Source organism: Falco rusticolus, chromosome 8 (assembly GCF_015220075.1).
Source record: "Falco rusticolus isolate bFalRus1 chromosome 8, bFalRus1.pri, whole genome shotgun sequence".
Lineage (NCBI taxonomy): Eukaryota > Metazoa > Chordata > Aves > Falconiformes > Falconidae > Falco > Falco rusticolus.
In genome coordinates, this window is record NC_051194.1 from 52,510,042 (window position 1) to 52,531,689 (window position 21,648).

Here is a 21,648-nt window from a genome sequence, read left to right on the forward strand (position 1 = left end):
CAGCATCCAAATAGCGTATTTGTTTCCAACAGGTACAAAAGTAATCTCTTATATTCTTCTGGGTTTGCCAGCAATCACGTATTTATCTGATCAGTCTCAACAATTAACTGCAGAAATGTGTACAGCTATTCCAATTCTCTCCTCTCCTTTATTCAGGACCACCATTAGCTGCCACCACTTTTTAATTTCACCCTATAAAAATCAAGCTAATCTTCCCATTGTATGCAAAGTCACCTGCATTAAAAAAAAATAATAAAAAAACTAATAAAAAAATTTCTTCTTCTCTGAATTCTGGGATATAAAGCAAATTGGGAATGGTCTATAACAAACCCATGTCAAGTCTTCTTGCTTATACTGGGATTACAAAAGGTATAGAGTACCCACAGCATAGAACATGTAGTTATAGGACAGAAACTTGAAGGAATAACACCTATTTTAAAGCATAGTTCGAGTCTAACTTAAGGTCTCGAACATGGAAAAAAAACTTTCAACACTTCCAACATTAAGATGGCATATGTCATCCTATGTGCTGTCTATACATAATGTGACAGCTTCCGTTTACACAACTGCTGTTTTTTCCAGAAGAATCTTGTACATTCAGCACACATCAGATCTGCCATGGAACTGATGCAGTTAAGTATCCCTTATTCAATTAGTGGTCTCTGCTCTGTTTATTGCGCTGTATCTGCATTATGAAGAGAATAACAATGTACCACATCCAAAATATCCCAACCACAGTGAATATTAAAGAACACAACTCACATCTCCTGTAAAGAATGCATCTCAATAAAGATAAACAAAAGGGAACAAAGAAAACCAAAACAGATTTGCCTGGATCAAAGCCAGGACTATAATTTACTGAATTCTGTGCTCAAGCCCACTGACTTCAACACTGACTATTTGAAGCTCCCAGCAACTTCTCTTCAATTGCTTCTGCACATCAGAGTCCAGATTTCTGAACTGCCACATAGAAAATGGAAAAAATGAATAACAAGGAACCAAGACAGGTTCTCCACTTCAGGGCAAAAAAAAACTGAGGAGAGAGAGATGGATCTCTCTGGTTAGGGTGGTGATGGCTGAATTTTGGAATAGCTACATCCCTTAGATAACACAAGTCAGAGTAACTCCTTGAACAGAGTTCCTCTTGTGCATGTCTTCTCTGCCTTGCTTTAGAATTTACTTATTTCTTTTGGCAGCAGTGAATTTGTTGTTGTTTTTAAGGGAGGAGAAAGAGGAGATTAGCAAGAAAACCTATTCAGTCATGATGTGCAACTACCTTCTCACTGCTGCATTTACATGTCAGCAGTAGAGTCCGCACTCAAAACTTTTGTACACAGCTGTGCTGACTTTAGCATCTCTTCTAGACAGCACAATTATTACACTGGCAGAAGCCTGTGTTAATCCAGGAGGGAACTGATCTGTAGAACTGAATAATTAGCTTCGACAGAACAGGGACATCGATACAGGAACATCAACTGAGAAAAGGTTGTGAACTTCAGCCTTAGCACAGCACCTTCCCTATTCTAGGAGGATAAGGCTCATTTGCTCCAGCAACACCGGGGTCACAAGCACGCAGCATAAATCCAAATTCAGCCAGGCTCCTCCTTACTTCCAGAAGCCGCTGCCTGCCTGGGAGTTCCCAGCACAGGACCTGCAGCTGCTGCAGGAGTGGCCTCTTCAGAGCGTTCCCCTTAGGGATTACTCTGCTGCCAGTCTTCTGCTGCAAAAGCAACAGCCGTTTATCCTCCCTACCTTTTGGCTGTAAACCATCAAAAGATAATTTCATGGAATAAGACATTAGTATCCGATAAATACATAACTGGAGTCAGGCTCTTCCTTTTTAAAATTTCAAAAACATCAACATAGCAAAAATTACTTACATGCTTTACTGAAAGGAAATGCCACACAAAACTCCAAAGGTTATTAGCAGCTTCTTCATAATAATGAAAGTTATGAAGACCAGCTAATCACTGCTACGAAAAAGATTCATCACTATTGCCTTTTTTCGATTTTTTATGAAAGAAAAAATTAATCAAGATCATTTAGAAAGCCAGCCAACCAGTAAAATAAAGCTTTAACTGTATTTAAACATAACATAAACGAATGCTGAGGATCAGCTCAAAAAATACATTTTTAACATTCATAAACTGGGATTGATTGTGAAAGCTGCATACTACAAGGCACTTTCAGGACTCTCATACCTCAAAACCTATGAAGCAAAATAAACAAATAAAAGAAAGCAACAGCAACTAGGCACGTGGGTCTGCAACAGCAACAACAGCAAACCAAGAGCATCAAATTGTTTGGTACCAACAAAGACTTCAGCCAGGGCTGAAGGCAACGAAGTAACAGAGCTTCTTGAAAAGAAATCAATAGCTGAAACCAAAGAAGATCACTGAATTACAAAAACTGTGTCGTCCCCCCCCCTTTTTTTTTTGCCACTCAATTTTTAATGAGAAAAACATTCACTGCACAAGTCAGAAATGCTGCCAATGCCGTCTAAATGGGGTTTGCTGGTGATTAATGGTATATTCCTCTAAAAGCACAGTAAGAAACAAAATAATGAAAAAGCATCAGCTGAAAATGAAAACCAGGAACCAAGCTGTTTATCAAATACCCTTCTTTAAGGCCCTATATTTTAAACGTTTTGGGGAAAAAAAAACCAAAAAACAAAGCTACACAAGAAGGAAACCAAAAAGCAAGTCAAGCAAGGCATTTTAAAGAGCCTATCAGGAAGATTTAAATGTGTTCATAGTCTACCAAACCTAGTTTCTTGTTCTACATCTTTAAGAAGTTACAAGTAAAGACCATAACTCAAGATCTTTGCTTATATTTCTTAATTAACATACATACTTTGGCAGCTTTGCAAATTGGCTTCAATTCAGCAAAATATTAAGCATATGACTAAAACGAAGAACATTTTATACCTTCTTGAAGTCAACTGGAAATAGAAACATGCATACATGTTAAAAATGAAACATATGCTCCAGTGATATGCCCAAACAGAGCCTTGGTGCTAGGTGGTCTTAAATAATTCATGTTTGAAACCATTTTGAAATTCTTTGGTGAAAGGCAATACGTCAAGAAGAACACTGTTTTTATCCCAATTGAGCCTGAGCCTTCAGAACAGACACATTATTTTTTACACCGGGTGACAGAACAAACACCTCATCACCTGCCCCAGTTCTGCAAGGGGGTAACCTCACAAATCTGACCGTAGCACCACGGCCTAATACTGACATAAGCACATGATTTCCATACTCTCAGCTGTTGGATAAACGACGTGTTTCCTCATTCTGCAGAGGAGACGCAACAACCAACGAGCTCACCAGCCCCATCACCCATTTTTGACAGGCTCGAGACGCTTACACACGTTATCAGCTGGGGTTTTATTTATTTTTATATTGATGCAAATGTACATCCAAATAAATAATTGAACGTTACATATATTTTTATACGTATATTGCACCTCTCGCCCTGGTGACTCCTGCCAGCGGGCAGGAACGCACCGGGCCCTTCCCCGAGCCCGTCCGCCGGGCCCCGGGAGCGCCCCCCGCCCGGCCCACCGGCAGATCCCGGGACATTAAAGATGGATCCCGCTCGCCCCGCAGCAGCCGCCGCGGCTCCGCTACCTGCCTCATGCAAAGCACAGCGGTGGACCCCCCCGTCCGTCCCTCGCACGGCAGCGCAACCCCCCCGGTTTCACAGCCCAGCGGCGGCAACGCGGCCCCGGCCTCCAGCGGCGCGGCCCCCAGCAGCCCGGAGGGGGGGCGGCGGAGGGGGGCGCCGAGCCCCCACCCCGGAGGAGCGGGACGCGCCGGGTAGCGGGGGTCCCGACGGAATGCCCGCAGGGAAGGCGGGAAGCGGCTATGTACCCGGCGGCAGGAGAAACGGGGCGGGGATCGGTACCTGAGGCCGCCGCGGCGGCGGGGGCGCCCCCCGGCAGCGCCGCCCGCTGCTGCTGCGGGAGGGTGGCGGCGGCTGCGGCGGCGGGAGGCGGCCGCCCCATCAGCAACGCGGCCGCCAGCCCCAGGAGCAGGGAGGAGAGGCGCCCGCAGGTCCCCGGCATGTCGAGCAGCCCGAGGGCAGCGGAGGCATATTGCGGGCGAGGGCGCGGGCGGGGGGCCGGGACCAGCGGCTCCGGCGGCGGCGGCGGGACTGCGGCGGCGAGCGGCCGCCCCCACGCACGGCAGCTGCCGGCCGGGCAGCCGTGAGCCCGCCCCGCCCCTCGGACGTGCAGGGGGCGGGGCCTGAGCGCGGGGCGGGGCCGCGGGGCGGGCCGGGGGCGGTGGGCGCGGGCTGAGGGGGTCCTGTTCCGCAGCGGGGGGCGGCCGCCCCGGCGGGAAGCCCCGCTGCCTGCGGGCCCTGCGGAGCGCGGGGCGGGCTAACGGCTTTCCGAAGGCGCCTCGCCGTTAACGCCTGGCGGTAACGGCCGAGGGCAGGGAGAGCCGGGCCGAGAGGGGAGGGCGCGGGGCCGGCCGGCGCTGCGGTCTGTAGCCGGGTGGGCGCGGACATCAAACCCGCCGCGCTCGCTGGCTTTCAGCCCCCTCCGAACCGGCGGCGTTGAAGTCGGCTGCGGCCACGCTTGCTGCTGAGAGCGCCAAGGCGTATTTGCAACCCCGGAGCATCCCGTCGCGTTAGAGGGCAGACGCCTCGGACTGCCGCGTGCCCGCTCAGAGCCGCCCGTACTCCGGCCCTGGTGAGCGGCAGGCGCGGGGGTGAGCCTGCTGTGTTCGTAGCATCTCCTAAAGCTTTCATTCCACACACAAGCGTGCCTTTGCCTTACTTAGATGTTTATTCACATTAACGGTCCTGATATCAAACAACACGTGTGTTAGAATTAAGGATACGCATTAACTTGGGTAAAATTGGAATGGACGTTACCTAGGGTGGGCTCACAGAAAAACTCCTGAAGTTGTTGACCGGCAGCTCAGACTGCTACACCTGAGCAAAGGCAGCACATCTGGACACATGAAACTTGCACCTTCATCAGCACCAAAAAAACCCTCTGCCACAAAAAACTATTTCATTTGATGGGGCCTTTCTTTTACATAAGCAAAAAAGCACAACAACGAGGCAAATATTTACTTGATGTGGAACTCTCCTCCAGCAGCTCACATGGAGAGATTCTGTTTTGTTTAGAAAACGTTTGTTCAGTACCTACTTGCCCAGTTAACAGCCCCTCAGCCAGCTTCCTATTTCAACCTTTTCTCTGGGCACTGCAAAGAAAAAGAGGCTGCTTCAGCACAGCCAGCATCGCGTGTTCTCAGGTGGAAGAAAGGGGTCCAGGGCAAGCCAGCTGGTGCCTTCAGCAGGCTGCTTCCTGCAAGAAACTTGCCTGACAAATGGGTATGGGGTATTGAGAAAGTGTGGTTCGCATATTCATTTCCATATGTTTTGTAGACTTGGGCTCTTCGAAAGATAACCTATAAGTTTATTCGGGGGGGAATAGCTGAACCAACGTGGCAGCTGCAACACTTTAAGTTAATATTGATTATGTGAATATGCACAATTATTCATTTATAAAGTTCTGAAACAAATTCGTTAAATACGTGATAAAAGTTTTATTGCAAATGGCTCCAAAAGAGGAATAACATGTGGAAGTTAATTGTACTGCATTTAGATAGATTATTAAGAAGGGATTAGAGCACACAATAGCACCCATTTCAGGAAAGAAAAAATCATAATCAGATTTAAGTTTTCTTAACCAGATTTTCTTTGAAAAGAGATGAAAGTCATTTATTTCAACTACCTGAATATTTACTAGAGGAATTATGTCCAGCATTAACTCCTGCAGTCTTTAAAAAGGTTGCTTACCCACTCAGCAAACAAATTACATCCGTTACCATCAACCACTGAAGGGATGCGACATGGCATCTGCTATTTTGTCAGGAACTGAAAAGCATGTACAGGAATGACACAGAAATGTAAACGTAGGTATATTCTGCAAAACTCTCTGAAAAACAGTAACACACACACATGGTCTACAGGTGAAATTATAAAGTCCAGTAATGTGGTATTTTACTGTCTGTTGGGTTTTGTTTGTTTGTTGGTTTGGTTTTTTGCTTCTCACACTTGGAAGGTCTGTATTGTGCATTTGTATCCTGCAAGCTTAAGTCTTAGCACATCCTCTGTCTCTGTCAGGAGAGGTAATGATTCAGCACCAAACTTTTAGAAGGTTTATCAGAAAGATGAAGTAAACCAGATTGATTGTGAAATATGATGTGAAAAGATAGGCCGCTGACAGCACTAACCCTAATTCTTTATGTGTAAGAGACAATATATTGCTGAGACATTCATACAAACTTTTGTTAAAAAAAAGGAGGCAGTCTCTGTAATTTTTACTGTGTTCTTAAAATTACTTGAACTGGCAATTTTAAAATATATTAATGTACTAATATGTAATAAAGTATTAATGCATTAGTAATTAAATTACAAACTCACTAATGATAAAAGCATGCAATAAAATACCATACATGTATGCAAAGAGTCAGAAACCTAGACACTGTAAAGGAGCATAATTCAGGTCAGGCGGTGGAGTTGTGTTTATGTAAATAACCTCAAGACATGGACCATCATTTTGTTTAAGGTAGTTATGGTGTAAGATGGGAATTCGAAAAACGACTCTGTTGCCTTGTTGCTGTTATGAGACAACTGTTGCCACTAATTCCTCAATAATCATTAATTTGGAACTGCTAGACAGATGTAGTGATCACTGTGCTCGTACCTAACTGAAGGTATCATATTTAACAAAAACTAGGCCTGCATTAGCTGCAGTGTGTATTGAACAAATGGAAGAGTCATGCTTTGACTTACTGCTGTGATGTATCTTAGGCATATTCAGTGTAGCTACTGTGAAGCTGCTGGAAGTGGTTAATTAAAACACAAATATCAGTTTTTCATCTTTTCAGTGTCCCTTTTTACTATTTTCTTTAGGCTAACAAATTCTTTACTAGCAATCCAATGAACCCAGCAGCGTGGAGTTTTTCTAAAGGGTTCACAAGCACCAACATTTATTTCTAAGTAAGTGTTCTAGCAATGTAAAATAAACATGTATGCCTTTATTGTCACCCCATTCACAAAGATGAATATGATTGTTAATCAGAAAGAATGCAATACTAACATAAAATTAGTCTAATAATACAACAAGAAAAGAAATACCACCTCTGTGAATTTTCCTAACCAAAGGACAAGAATTCACCATTTTTTACAGTGATGTGGCAGGTATAAAAATCTGAAATACTTGCTTCTGGTACACAAAAATTTTAGTAGGAAATCAGTTTTCTGGTGACAGAATATAATTTGTGCCTAGATCCTCTTTTTTGCTTGTGATTACAATTTTTTTTGATTGCAGGTTAATGTGTGCCACTTTAGCTGAGAATGTGGAAGTTGTGTATATGTGACCTTTTTGTATTTAGTAGATAACTGTGAATTACAAACATATACTATGAAATATTTTCAGGTGAATTAAATGTTTGTTAAAAAGTAGGTCAAGAATTAAAAAAATCCAGAATTCTTGTTAATTAAGAGGTATTTTATTCCAAAATTCTAAATATCAGAGTCAACTCAATACATACATTTTTCAGTTTATCCAATCATAATATTTTGAAATTGTATACATATATAGAAAAATACAACCTAATAAAATCAATCAAATCTGAATTAGGATTAAAAGAATGAGTTGAAAAGATAACCATAGCTTAATAGCTATGTATTTGATATCAGTACAAAATTACTGTGCCACAATACCCACTTTTTAAAAAAAATTATAATTTAATAAAAATAAGGTGACTTGAAATGCATATTGCTCTCCTTACGTGTACCGAAAGCCTTTGAAACAAGTTCATAGTTACTGAAAATATTCCTGTTTATTTACTACACGACTAAAAAATCCAAAATGCAGTACTCTCATTAGTATGTTAATTTTCTGCTTGTGCAAACAATGCTCTACTGATTTCATGCACGAGCAAAAACAAAAAAGGCAAAAAAAAATATCTATTACAAAGAAACAAAATGTTACATTTTCAACATACTTGTATCATAGCAAATAGAGGTTTCCTTCATGGACTAGAAAGGGCCACCTAAACCTGTAATAAAAGTTTTTTGAAGATTCAAATGCTACATCAAATCTTCATTTACTTTGCAAAAGCCAACGGTCAAGTTATTCAACCTTAATGCAGCATATTTGGTGAAGGTAACTGCATGAAAGTTTAGATTTCCTGTGTTACATTAAAATTCTACACAATAGAAAAAAAATAGACCAGAATACTAAATACCATAATCACATGAAACAGTAGCAGTACTACAAATTCAAACCCATTATTGTATAGTCTCTAGGCAAATTTTCCACAGTGGACCTAAAGAATATTGTACCAATTCTCAATAACTCAAGAGCTAGTAATGGATACACTTCAGAATATACATCATGTTTCACCCAATGTGGGCGATCAAAAACTTCTTATACCATTCATTTATCACCTCAATTTAACACACTGGTTTTGTCAACATCCTTAAAAATATTGAGCATTGCAAGTCAACAAATGCTACATCCCTTCTTAGGCAAACAAAAATAAACAGATGACTTGGCAGTGAACTAAATCTGATCATGTTATATTGCACTTGGGAATTAGTAGCTACAGATTCAGTACCAAAGAGCTCAGATCCCACTCAAGTCAATGAGAGTTACTAGAGAGCTCAGCATACAATCATGATCCAAACTGTGGATTTATTTGTGATAGGATGCCACTGCCAATAGAGAACTAATGGGTTCTTCCCATCACAGAAATGGACAAACAAAAAGAACCATCTCTTTGCTGTAAGGCTTATATGACACCATCTTTTTATTTTTTATATGTCAATATCAGTATCACTTCACTGCTGAAACCTGAGACTTTCTTGAAGTTCATCATCCCCCCTCCATCAATATTGACAGAATCTGAACATAAATCTTTTCAAAACTTTGTATAAAGGTGGCTTTTAAAAATTCCTTGATCAGTTAAGCATGACACTTCCATTCTACTTTAGTGCCAACTCTTTTAAAGTTAATAAACAATTCATTTCTTGGGCAATTAACTTCAAATATTTCCAAGGGAAATCGCTATTTCAGTATTTCAATTTTCCTTTTATAAAATCCTATTTTATTTTTTCCCCCTCAATAACAGCCAGCAGCATTGGCCACAAAGGATCACATTCAAAGCCAGCTGCAATGAATGTCAGGTTTTCTGTGACTTCATTAGACTGCAGAATAGGTCTTAGTCTGGACAGAAGACAAATACTGACTAGATTTTCACCAGGCTAGTGCTGCTCTGTGACTATTTGTGAGGGTGTAGGAAAAAAATACTGCAGGGCATATGCCAGGGTAACCAACGGCAAACCTGAATGTTGCAAAAATCTAAGTGCAATATGAATCCTTCAAATCACCAAGAACATGCTGATTATAGCCGAAATATTTTCAAAATACCCGTGAACGTTTACCTTAAAAACCCTTTAAGCATGGACACGAGTTCAGAAATCTTTGCTTGGAATAAATGTTCTATAAAGAAAGAGCATATATAATAAACTTTTTTAGAGTTTCCACAAGCATTATGTGAATCAAAGATCAACATGTAAATCAAGATTTAAAACATCCATATAGGACAAATAAAATTATAAACTTGTTATTGATACCTAAAAACATTTCCGCAAAGATTTCAACTTATGTTGATAAATGTATCCCATATGTGACTTTACAGTCATGCTTAATCAAAAGCTATCTCCACAATTTGGTAGTTTCTTGAAAGAAATATAAACCTTTAAATTAGGTTCCTTGCTTTATGTTTTCTAAATATTGTCAAACATAGTAATAGATAATGTGCATTTTGTAATATAAATCACTTTCTAATATTGATCATGAGATGCTGCAATAATTGCAAACTGGAGTACTTACAGAATTTCATACTCATTATAAAAGATATAGCTCTCTTAAAATGTTTTCATTGTCTAAATAATTACATAGCCATTGATTTTATATTAATAAAAAATATGTTTCTGAACATAACTCTGAAAAGAGGACTAATTCTTTGTTACTGTACTTGTATTTTTTTAATGCTTGCAGTATGCATCTTATGCATGTCGATCTTGACTCAAGGGCATTACTTTAATTCCAAAATACACTTCTAAAGTTTCTTTTAAAGTTTTAATATCATTCTACAACATCTGCTATAAGAATACATTAATGCCTCTAAGTCAGTATGCAATTTATACTGACACAAGTACATACATAGTCTGTGATTTTATTGCTGAATCTAGAATGTGATACGAAGTGTTTCCTGCACCCCTGTTCAGGAAAACATCCTGGGCAGAATCTTCCTGAAACACAAATGTTACCTTAAACTGAATTTGGGTTGTTATATCTATGTTCACTAAGTAATGTGTATACTCCATTTACATATGCTACTATTTTCTTTAACCAAAGTGGAAATTAGTGGACATGGGAGAAGCAACTATTTGGATTTATTCTCCAGTAGAATGCAAGAAAATAAAAATCACTTAAGTCTTACTTTATATAACTTCAATAAATGGAAGAAACGGTCTATAGCTACAGTAGTTGTACCAATGAAATGTACCTTTTTATCCTGACAATGAGCAAAATGAGAGTTCCAGTTGCCACAGTAAAATTAAGATACAATTAGCACTGACATTAACAGGCTAAAGTACCCCTTCCATGTGAGCTAAAGAGATCTTGATCGTGCTTTTTTGTTTGTTTGTTTTCACCTCCTTATAATGCCTAGACATGCAAGTAGTCTCAGAAATTTCAAGTCACCTTGGTGTGTACATGTAATGAAAGCACACATGTAAGAATTAGAGCTATAATCTGTTTGACAGTCTCTTAAACCTCTTAACTGACTAAGATTAAGATTGGGTAAAACCAATCTTGTTGCATATAGATAGTAAGTTGACAAAGAGTGTCAACTAGAAGCCTGTGTTAAGTAACTGAAAATGTGTTTCCCAGAAGTCACATTTTGAGGCCAGGATCATATCCTGACTCCTGATTCCTTACTGGATTACTAGTAACAATACTAGAAGCAAAGAAAAAAAACAAAACGTTGGCCACAATAAAGACCTTGAAAATTCAGTGAAAGCAGAATGATGCAATATAACCTTTAAAATAAACTAATTATATCTAAACATATTGTCTAAAACAAAAACATGTATATGGGTAAACAGGCAAGCCTGTGTCCAATCCATGTAGTGGCCCCTGCAGATTTTGTGCTGTCTCACTCAATGACTCAACGCCATCACAGTTGAGTAAGAAAGGACTTTTTTTTTTGAGTTTTGAGTAAGAAAGTTTTGAAAGAAAGTAAGAACGGAAGCCACATGTGGGATTTTAAATCCCAGAAAGGATGCAGAAATAAGAGTTGAATCAAACTTCATTTCAGGTAATTCTTGGTTTACTGGGCTTTGCAGTATTTGTGGGGGAAGATGCAGCTTTGAACAAAAAGCCCCAAGATACAAAACCAAACCAAACCAGAGTTTTTGTCCTTTTAAAAACTTGTCGACATAGAAATGTCACTGGTATAATTACGGTATAAATTTTTCTTTCTGGATGTGGCTGCATATGGGGAACTTATTATGTAATTTATTCCCTTATTGGAATAGAGAAAAAACAAATCTCATAAAAGGCACCTTTACTTGCAAGCCAAGCAACCTCCTAATTTGCTGCTGCATGTCTACAGAAATGCATACAGAAAATGTTTGGTTCTCTCGTAAGTGTAAGAAGCTTCATCTTACCACACCAATGCTGAGGGAAATAAGCTAAAAATGATGTAAACCTCTGGACTTTTGGTATGTTTAAAGAACAACAATGAAACAAATTTTGGTAACGAAATGTATTGAACCTAATGAAATGTCTTGTGCAATGAAATGTCTTGTGCAATGAAACATACAATGAATGAATTAAATAAACCAAGCCAAATCAACCTTCTCTTTTCAAACCCTTATGCATTGCCAGCTCTACTCTGTTTCATTTGACAAGCTCAGTGTTCTCTCAGGGCAGGTGGCAAGGCAGACCGGAGTGTGGCTGAAGTACTGATGTAACCTAGACGCATGGCTGGCAGATAGTCTAGTCTCCGTATTACTCCATCCTGCACTTGACATGGTCAACTACAGAATGTGACAATTAACACATTACAGTGCATCAGGTAACCTGTCAGAAAATATTCCCTCCACTGTTTTGCCAGAAACTGAGATTCAATCCAAGTAATACACAGACTTAATTTCAAACCCTGTGGGGGTTTGACCTGTGAACATAGAGGCTATGGGTTTTCTCATCAGACATTTCTGTTGGCAGCCACAGCCCAACATCTTGTCTCTGGCAGCACCTGAACGGATCCATGCTGCCAAGAATTCTGTGGAACACCTGGATTCTGCTCCATGGACACACACAGCAGAGTCTTTGGATCTTGCCCTGGATCTTTTCGCTAGGTCCCACAGAAAGTACATCCCCAGCTTTCTACCGCTCGCTTCCATTTCTGCAGGCTCAATACCTGCAGTAAGAGACCTAGGACCTGGAGAACAATATTTTTAAAGTCTAGAGGGAAACCACAAGACAGATGAATGAGCAGTAAGGGGAACAGGCATGCAGAATAGGTATCAGGGAAGAATGATTCCACTGAATAATCTCTTTCCTATTTTTTGAGCAGAAGGAAAATCATCAGCAGAGTTCATGGGTCAAAGAATATTCTTCAGTTTTCTAAAACAACCTATGCTCATTTTTTTGTGCAGTTAGCTTTCAAGAGCTAGGAAATGCAATGTAGTGTCATCCTGCAAAAATCAACTGGAACTAAACGTGTAAACCAGCAAGTATCTATGGAAGCTGTTGGCTTCAGGAGCAAATGCAGAATCTGTGTAGCAATGCATGTAAAGTTGGTTTGTGAATCAAAAAAGACGATGACTCGTACATCCCAATAAGTAAAATCATAGCACTACCTATTACTTAATTTTCTCACACACAAATTGGCACAGATGCGTTAGTCACATGTATGAACATAATTAATACAAAAAGGAGGATTTAAATATATTGCTATTATTTTGTACGTGCTGATACCTTCTGAGACCAGCACCTTTGCAGTCATGAATGTTTTTTTCTTGAGGGGGAATCCAATATTTGTAGCCAAGATGCAGGCATTTAAAAATTTCAGAACATCTTACAGATAAAACTCTGCTTAAGCTTCTGATGTTCCTTCCCCATTCTCATGTGGTTGCAGTTGTTCTCTTTCTTGTTCTTCCTGAGGTGGTCTCACACGTTTGAAAAAGCCCATCTGTGATTCAGAGAACAATAAAGAAATTGCATTGTGATATTCAAAACATACACACATCCTTTCCCTTTCCTTCTTGATCAGATCTTAACTGATTTGTTATTTTATTTTCTTCCCTTCTAATCTCTTATTTTTGACCTTCAAAGCTGATAAATATCAGGTGAAAAATTAAACTAATTCAGCACAATCACAGACATCCACTTTTATTGAACCCCTTCCTGACAAAGCTGAAATTTTTTAGTTACCCAAAAACTTAATGGATTCAGATGATTAGGGGACCAAGGTATTTCTGCAAGCTGCTGGTACTATTTTAAGTAATGTGTCACTAGTAGGGAAAAGAAAACAATAGAAAAACCCCAACTACAGTACTTACCCTGTACATAACAAACACTAGAACAGCCAAGAGCAATAATCCTGCTAGGACAGCCAAAATTATAACCCATACAGGCACAGGCATAGGCTGTGGTTGAATGCCCCATGTAATATTTGTAGTAACCTAACAGAAAAACACAATAAATCACACTTTGCATGGCAGTGGCATACTAAATTAATTCATACAGTTTAAGTCTTGTATATCTTTATTCTATAGTGTTTAAAATATTCTTAATACAGCATAAATTATTTTCTCCCTCCAATGTGAGTAAAGAGCTACAGATTAACAGTGACATAAAGACTTCACTGACCCAAATAGGATTTCTAAATTAAATAAAAACAAGGGGGTTTGGGTTGTTTTGTTGTTTTGGGGTTTTTTTTGATTGGTTGGTTGGTTTTTTGCTATCCGTCATGCCAAGGCAACATGTGTTCTGTAATGCTTGATGATTTTCATTAAAACTGTAGGAATCTGACACAATAGTTGGGAATTAGAGAAAAATAATTCAAGTCTTTTCCTTTTTTTATTAGAAGGTAGTATTCCTTGAAACAAACATCAGCTCCACAAAGCTTAGAAGAGAAAAAAGTTAATAATAGCCATTAGAAAGCATATTAAAAAATAAATCAATCACGATCCTTTTTCAACTCCTTTCTTAAGATCTTTTATGCTGTAGTGCCTTCAAATAACTTTTAACTGGGCAGCCCAAATAAATGACCTATATCTTCCTTTCTGTTTTCACCCTGTCTCCTTTCTCTTTGAAACTCTCTGGGACACAGATGGTCTTTTTGTTCCACATTCACACAGTATTTCATATAACATAATAAAGGTTCATTATTCAATTTCTAATTGCTACTACAGCAGAAGACAATTTTCAAGTAAAATACTTCTCAAACAACAGTGGCATTGACAAGAAAATCCAGACTGTTCATCAGTTTTTTCATTTTCAGTTAAGTCTTCAAAGCTACAAGTCTTGTTACTCCGGTTTTAGGACAGAAATTTTTGTTTTACCCTCAACTGTATCTGTATAACGAAAATTCATAGGTGAATAGTATTTGATAAAATTACAATTATACCGAGCCACAAAAAAGCTACTCAACAATTGTTCTTATATTAATTTCAAAGTAAGTATGTATGGTAACTCAAGCTGCATGTAAATGACTTACTACTGTAGAATTGTGGATATCTTCAAAGGAAAGGTTCTTGTAAGGGAACTCTATAACATTGAAAGAAGCAGAAGATTTGAGAGAATAGGAGTGATTCTGATTTTCTTTCTGTGTAAGAAAAAACAAAATTAGCATTGCACGTGGATACAAAAAGCACTTTTTTTATGTTTCAGAAGCAGGGACAGAACATTCAGAGTCACTCACATTCATGAAAGTTTGGGTCCAAAGGCGTGATTTTAAATACAATATTGCACTCTTTCCCCTTTCCAGGTGGCCAACTTGACAGACTATCTTTAAACAATCAGCATTTCCACAGCCCTGCATATAAAAATAGGAAGGATATTCCAAATACAGAAATACTTGAAAAGTTGTTAATGGCATTACTTTACTCATGCACATACTTTTTGTCCTCTTTTCCTGGCAAAGCACCATAGGCTATTCAAATATATTAAGTAACCCCCAGTACTGAATAATTACTTAGGATGTCCCAGAAGTTTGCATTCAGAAAAATACTATGGAAGCCAGTTGGATCCCAAAGGTGAAACAGCTGGCAGTAGCTTAAGGTATGTGTTTTATCTACATATGTAGGAAAAAATGTTGGAGGGTAGGTGGCAGTGCCTGGTCAATTCAGATTACAATCCTCCACATGTTTTTTGATAGGAAAACTCACGGCAATTAACTGCAGTTGGTGCCAACAAAATACACATTGTTGCATTCAGTGGAAGTCTTCAAACTTGACTGCCTGACCTAATCTATAAGCCATACTTAGGACTACTACAGTTCAACTGGCCTTTCTCAACCGCATTTCCACTAAAATCCATCAGATAATACTGATGCTAAACCATCAGTATTTCTAAAAGAAAGCAGAGCAAAACAAAGCCTCATGCTATAATTGTGATTTTAGCTGTACTATAGATAAAAACCAATGTACAGTGTAGGTACATCTGCCAGTGTTAAGTACAACTCAGTGTAATTATTACAAAGAGTGATGTTAGTCTCTGTGGTGAAATCCTGCTAAGACATTGGGAAGATCTGGCAAAACCCAAGCCCTCTAAAAACTCAAACAATTTTTAGAACTGCATTTACAGATACTGAAGAATATTTGAAGCTTCTCTCTAAAAAAATTAAGTAACTTTTCTCACCATAAAATAAGAAATAATTCCTATTTTCACTTTCTTTGCTCAGCCCTTCTTTTTTTTTTTTGGATCGGGGCTGTACTGCCTTAGTCCCATTGGTCCACCCTAAACTCCCAAGCCCTTCTCTGAGCTGCCTGCCTGTCCTGTCCTGCCCAAAGCAGGGATGGTTCATGTCTGCAAGCACAGTTACAAAGGCAGTGATACGGTAATATGTTTACTTTCTATTACAGATTATTTCCAATCTTGCTTAGAATGACGGGTCCTCCACGTGTGTGATTGCAGAATGTCCACTGATCAGCTAGGAAACATGTTGTGAAATCAGCTGCAATTTGTAGCAAAGATGATGACTGCAGCAGTCACCTGCTTCCTCTCAGTTAATTTACCAGCCTTCCTGCTATGAAGTACTGATTTTCAATTTCAGGGAATAGCACAGTATAGAAGGCTGACACTGAACAAAGGGCCCAACTTGGCCTTCGTTTTCAAGGACTTAAAATGTAACAGCACAAAACTGTAGGCATATGCCTCACTGGCTGACTACCCTGAGGAAAACTGATGCACATTGGAAGAAACCCCAGAACAGCTCCAGAGCATATGACATTTTTGTCTGTTAACTTTAAATACCAAACATGGATTTTCTGAAATTATTCTTCATCTCATGGAGCTTTCATCTCCATCTTCATTTAAAAAAACCCAAAAAATATTATCAGTATATCAATGCTGAGAGCTTACCAAAGTATGCACATCTCCTTCAATGGCAGTTATATCCCTTCGACTGATACGATGATCGTGGTTATCTTCCCTGCTAAGTGTTTCATTCTTATCATCATCTTTAGAAGCAGAAATCTAGGATATACCAAGAAACACCAAATCTTAAATAATTCTTACATTTTGATACTTGTGGACTTCAAAGTTAAGGTCAAGAGGACATATACCTGATCAGGTTTCTCTCTTTCCATCCTAGCTATTCTTCAGGACCTGGCTTTACCTACAGCTGTAATTAAAATGCTGCTCCTGCCTTTTCTAGATCACTAATGCAGATTTCTACTAAGAACACAGAGCTTTGAGTATCTTAAATTTTCTTTAACTCAAAACTTTTTCATATATATAAAAAAAATGTTCTTAGACTGCAATAAATAATTCAATTTTGCAATCTTTTATTAAAGATTTTTCCTTGACACTTCAGTTTTTAATTCTGAAAAAATAGCACTAGTGTGGTACTGATGTAACACATACCACTGTACATATGTACACATGTCCAGACACACACAAACCCTTTTTTTTAGGAGGGGCTTGGACAAGTATACAGTAGATCTAACAAATTATTTCAGTAATCCCTTAGAAATTCCCAATGTAAGATTGCAAATTTACATATGGGACTAGGCAAAGCCATGCTATTTGTCCTCTACATAACAAATTTATATGGCAAAACTTACAAGAGAGTTGTAAAAAAATACATTATTACAAATGGTATAGCAAAAGCACAGGGAATTTTTATTTATATATTCACTAAAGTTGCTTTCTGTTTATTAAAGATACGAAAGTATTTTTTTTTGTTCTGTACATTGTGTATCTTCCCTGAGTCTTTTTACATGTTTGCTTAAGTTCTTCTAGAACGACTATACTGATTTTTACCACTTGTTCTAATTGTCTTAGAATTCAGCTCTCTGCTCTCAATCAAATTTGCTGATTTTTATCTGATGTTTCTTTGTCTAGTCCAACCTCGGAAAAAGGAGTTTCTTCTGCTCTGTGCTGTGCAAACTGCATGTTTTGCTGGCAGCGATAGCGTACTTCTAAGCCCCACTGAAACACCCCCATTGACCTCTGATGGCATTGGATCAGCACCTAGACAAATAAGCTAGAAACTGAAAAAATAGTGCCATTTTCCTCCAAGAAATAAAGCCTCAACAATTTACATAACCAGCCCAGAAGCATCTGAAAAATTTTTGTTCACAACCACATTCAATATAATTACATTGCTTTGGACTTAGGACTCTTAGGGTACAGTCTTCAAGGGGAAAAAAAAAAAAAGAGACAAATTTATCTTTGGGATGATAATCTGTTGTCTGCCTTTTATTTCAGCTGCTATATACTTTGACAAGTACTGTCAGACTTGTGCAGACAGCGCAGTCTTCTTCCTCAGCAACAGATGAAAACATAGCTCAGTGAACTCAGCGTTAGATATTCTCAGGGACTTGGGTATTTAGAGTGCATTTCCATAACAAGCAAACATACTTCATTCCACTCAAACAAAAGGAAAGTCCTGCTTACCTTGATTTTCAAGGGATTGATTTCCATATCAGAAGTGCAGTTCATGGGACCATCGATTTCATACTGAACAATATACAACAGCGTGTAGTTTTTATATTTGTAAGGCCACTGCAGAGTCATCATCACCTTGCTGAATGCACTTGGACCATTGTTTCTTAGCTAATTATGAAAATAAAGTTAACAGATGTAAACAAAACCAATGCTGCCTTCTTTGTTAATCCACATGTAATTGTTATTTTATATTTCAGCCATAAATGATACTGCTGCTATACCCACCCCCAACCGCTTACAGCAATAGCATCAACAACTTCACCTAAAAATGGTAGCTAAACATCAGACTCCCGATAAGCAAGATTTAAAATTACTTCTGTAATTTGACAAAAATTACTTTGAAGAAAAGCTATATGGCATTTTGTCTTGAAGAAATGTAAACATTTTTTCTTGAAAAAAATGTGGAGTTTTTTGTAGTCTATTGCATGAATCACAACCACTGTACATGCCTCAGCCAAGGGACTCTGAGCCAGACACATAACAGCCATAAGTTTTGTTAGATAAATGGTCTCTTAAGTTCTAGAACAGCTGTTAACTATTCTCATTCACACAGCACTCTCAGTAAGTTTTGTTTAATTAAACAGTCTAGATTAAAACTATGATCATTCTAAGGAAATTTTAAATACAAGTTTTCAAGGCAAAAGACTTTACAATAATGATTCAGAACAGTTGGAATACAAATGAGGATACTAAATAATTTACAGTCATGAGTCATTTTCTGAGTTCAAGTTACTTTAAATGTTTCATCTAGATTTCAAAGGGCTAGAAAATAAAATATGTGTAATGACGTAAAAAATCAGCCACTTCTATTTGGCCACTCTTGTCACATTAACTGCAGGCATTCCAACCCTTCCTCCAGATATCAATTACTGACCCAGCATTAAATAAATAAAACCTTTATTTCCATGGAGGAACAAAATGAAGACAGAACTTATCAATTACTCCAGAGAAAAGCTACACCAAAAGATTAATTTTCATTTATCAGAGAACTGTGTAACTGAAGTCAGTAGTAATTGCATACCTCATAGATATGCTGAACTAGAGGCCCAATATCATCTTCTGTTTCTGGATTCTCCTTTGGCTGCCAATTTGCAATAGGAAGGAATATGTGATCAGGAGACGATACACTAAACAGTGGAGCAAACAAGTCATTATTATAAAGTAAGAAACAATGTCAATCTCCAGAACATCTCAAAAAAGTCAACACACTTAAAATACAATCCGCAATTTTTCATCCTTTGTATATAAAACCATAAAGAGCAGAGCCTGAGTGGCTTGTATGTTAAATGTTCAGTTTTCTTCTCTACATGAAAAGATGAACCCTGTATTCAGAAACATTTTTTTCCCTGTCCTAAACTTTGAATTCATCCTACAACATCTAGTAAACCATTAACAGAACTAAGATATATGCATGTCATCCAAAATATACAAACTGTGAAATACTTTGATGATGAGAAATATTGATGATGCAGAGACTTATCAGTACAGTCACAAAAATAATTCAGTGTGCACCGAAAACAGTGAAGCTAACAATAATGCTTTTCAGTTGTGCCACCCGCTCATCTCTCGGATATTAACAAAATTAGGTCACAATAATGAATGTAGTAGAAATTTTAAAAAAATATGACTTGGGAATCCGAGTTAACTAGCTGAGCAAAAGAATTGTATAGCTTTTAGGTATCACGTACAGATTCCTGGTAAGCAAAAGCAATGGACGTAATGGAGTTGTTATGGTATTAATGCTATGCTTAAGACTGAAAAAGATGAGGGCATTGCAAATTTATCTTCAACAGGATTTTCGAAACCTTTGGTTTTAGAAAAGGTTTAAGGTTTTTTTGGATGAAAACTGAGTCAGTTAGTGGCGGAAGAAAGTGACCTGGAGAAAGGTGTGCAACTGCAAAAAGGAGGGGTGAAATTTTTTTGTCTTCCAAAAAAACCTTCTAGTAACAGAGGCACGAAATTCCTTTTTGGAATTCCATTTGTAATTATTTAGAATTATTTCAGAACTGAAAGCCCAAAGGGTGGCTAGAAGGAACCATATTTTCTTTATAATTAAAAATTCCCTATGGCTTCCTGGAAGCTTAGGCAGACCAGAAAGAAAGTTCATTGAATATAAAGAAGCAAACATGCAAAGCTCATTTGAGAAAGATGCTTATTAAAAAAGTATCAATGCTTACCCTCTAATTTCAACAGCTGCTGAAATTGCAAGGTCAGCCTGATAGAATGCTACCGGACTTAGATTGTCATACAGGTTGGAGCTGCAGAGAAATCAGAACTTAATGTCTTACATGAAATAAGCTAAGTATTCAAAAAAACCCTTGAAAAAGTAATCTGTAACAACATGACTCCTGAGCCATTGTAGGAAAATACAATTGCTAAAGACTAAGGAGCAGATTCCAGCAAGTTCTCACTTAAATGCATGACAGTCCCACCCTCAGCACAGTGTGGATGTCCCTTAGCTGGGAGAAGTCAATAAAGGACACAAAGTAATGCTGGCTCTGTTATTTAGCTGCCACATTTAAGAAAATTCAAATGCCAGGGCTGTGGGATAACATCAACTATATGGCTAGCAGGGCCTTAAGTTCCACTTCAAGACATCTGTTTTGCTCAGGGAATTCTTGGCTTCAAACTAGGCCCTGGGCAGACAAGTACATTAGGGCTATTTTTGCCTACTGCTCTACACAGTGTTTAAACCATTCAGTGAATACAGTTGACATCAGATTCCTACACTCCAGATACACCAAGATATGACAGATATTAAGGCACATAGAGTCATTCATATGTAAAATTTCTTCAGACTTTCTTTGTAAGCAGAGAAGAAGAAATACAGAGAATACTCCTATTCCCCTCAAAGTGCAGCTGGGAACAGAATCCTGATCTCCTTAGACACACGTGATTATTCTGTCTACTTAACTAAACAATTTCCTTTAGAAAGATCTTCCTAAATCCACTAATTGTTCTTCAAAACTGGTGTAATAAAAAAACACATGCAACAGTGTTTTCTTCCCAACCTGTAAATACCTCATTCTTTCAGAGACCACAGTCGTCATTCTAGGAAATGGGCCAGCTTCGGAAATCTAGCTTTGTGAGTTTAAGACAACTAATATGATCTTTAAAACCTCTTCACGATAATACCTTGATAAAGCCTGTCACTATGAACTGTGATTGCCATATTTGCCTGCATCACTGTTCTTGCACTCAGAAGTCACGTAAGGAAATTCCTTCCATAAAATGTGTAAAATGTTACAGGAACTTCCCTTCTCTTCCATCATGACTTAAGTAACCTCACTAACTTTTTTCTCCCTGTGAAAGGTAGTTTGTGACCACTGTTAGCCCAAGGAAGGCAACTGACAAAAATTATTTTC

The 21,648-nt window shown here is 38.5% G+C and overlaps 2 protein-coding genes across 3 annotated transcripts in view; both read right to left on the minus strand.

Moving 5' to 3' along the window:
• The window catches only part of FAM171B (family with sequence similarity 171 member B), a 36,405-nt gene extending 32,180 nt beyond the window's left edge, over positions 1 to 4,225 (minus strand). Inside the window, exon 1 of one of the 2 annotated variants that reach the window (XM_037398166.1) lies at positions 3,910 to 4,192. In XM_037398166.1, the coding sequence (XP_037254063.1) occupies positions 3,910 to 4,069 (160 nt within the window). In that variant the 5' untranslated portion in view covers positions 4,070 to 4,192. Of the gene's footprint in view, positions 1 to 3,909 lie in introns of both variants that reach the window. The other variant, XM_037398167.1, reaches the window with a different exon arrangement.
• Positions 4,226 to 11,282: 7,057 nt separating this feature from the next.
• ITGAV (integrin subunit alpha V) overlaps positions 11,283 to 21,648 on the minus strand; it is a 46,981-nt gene continuing 36,615 nt past the window's right edge. The window contains exons 23-30 of the mRNA XM_037397102.1: positions 20,461 to 20,541; positions 19,305 to 19,410; positions 18,233 to 18,391; positions 16,694 to 16,807; positions 15,033 to 15,146; positions 14,829 to 14,936; positions 13,669 to 13,791; positions 11,283 to 13,298 (exon numbers count right to left, since the gene is read on the minus strand). Of these exons, the coding sequence (XP_037252999.1) occupies positions 13,203 to 13,298; positions 13,669 to 13,791; positions 14,829 to 14,936; positions 15,033 to 15,146; positions 16,694 to 16,807; positions 18,233 to 18,391; positions 19,305 to 19,410; positions 20,461 to 20,541 (901 nt within the window). The 3' untranslated portion in view covers positions 11,283 to 13,202. The remainder of the gene's footprint in view (positions 13,299 to 13,668; positions 13,792 to 14,828; positions 14,937 to 15,032; positions 15,147 to 16,693; positions 16,808 to 18,232; positions 18,392 to 19,304; positions 19,411 to 20,460; positions 20,542 to 21,648) is intronic.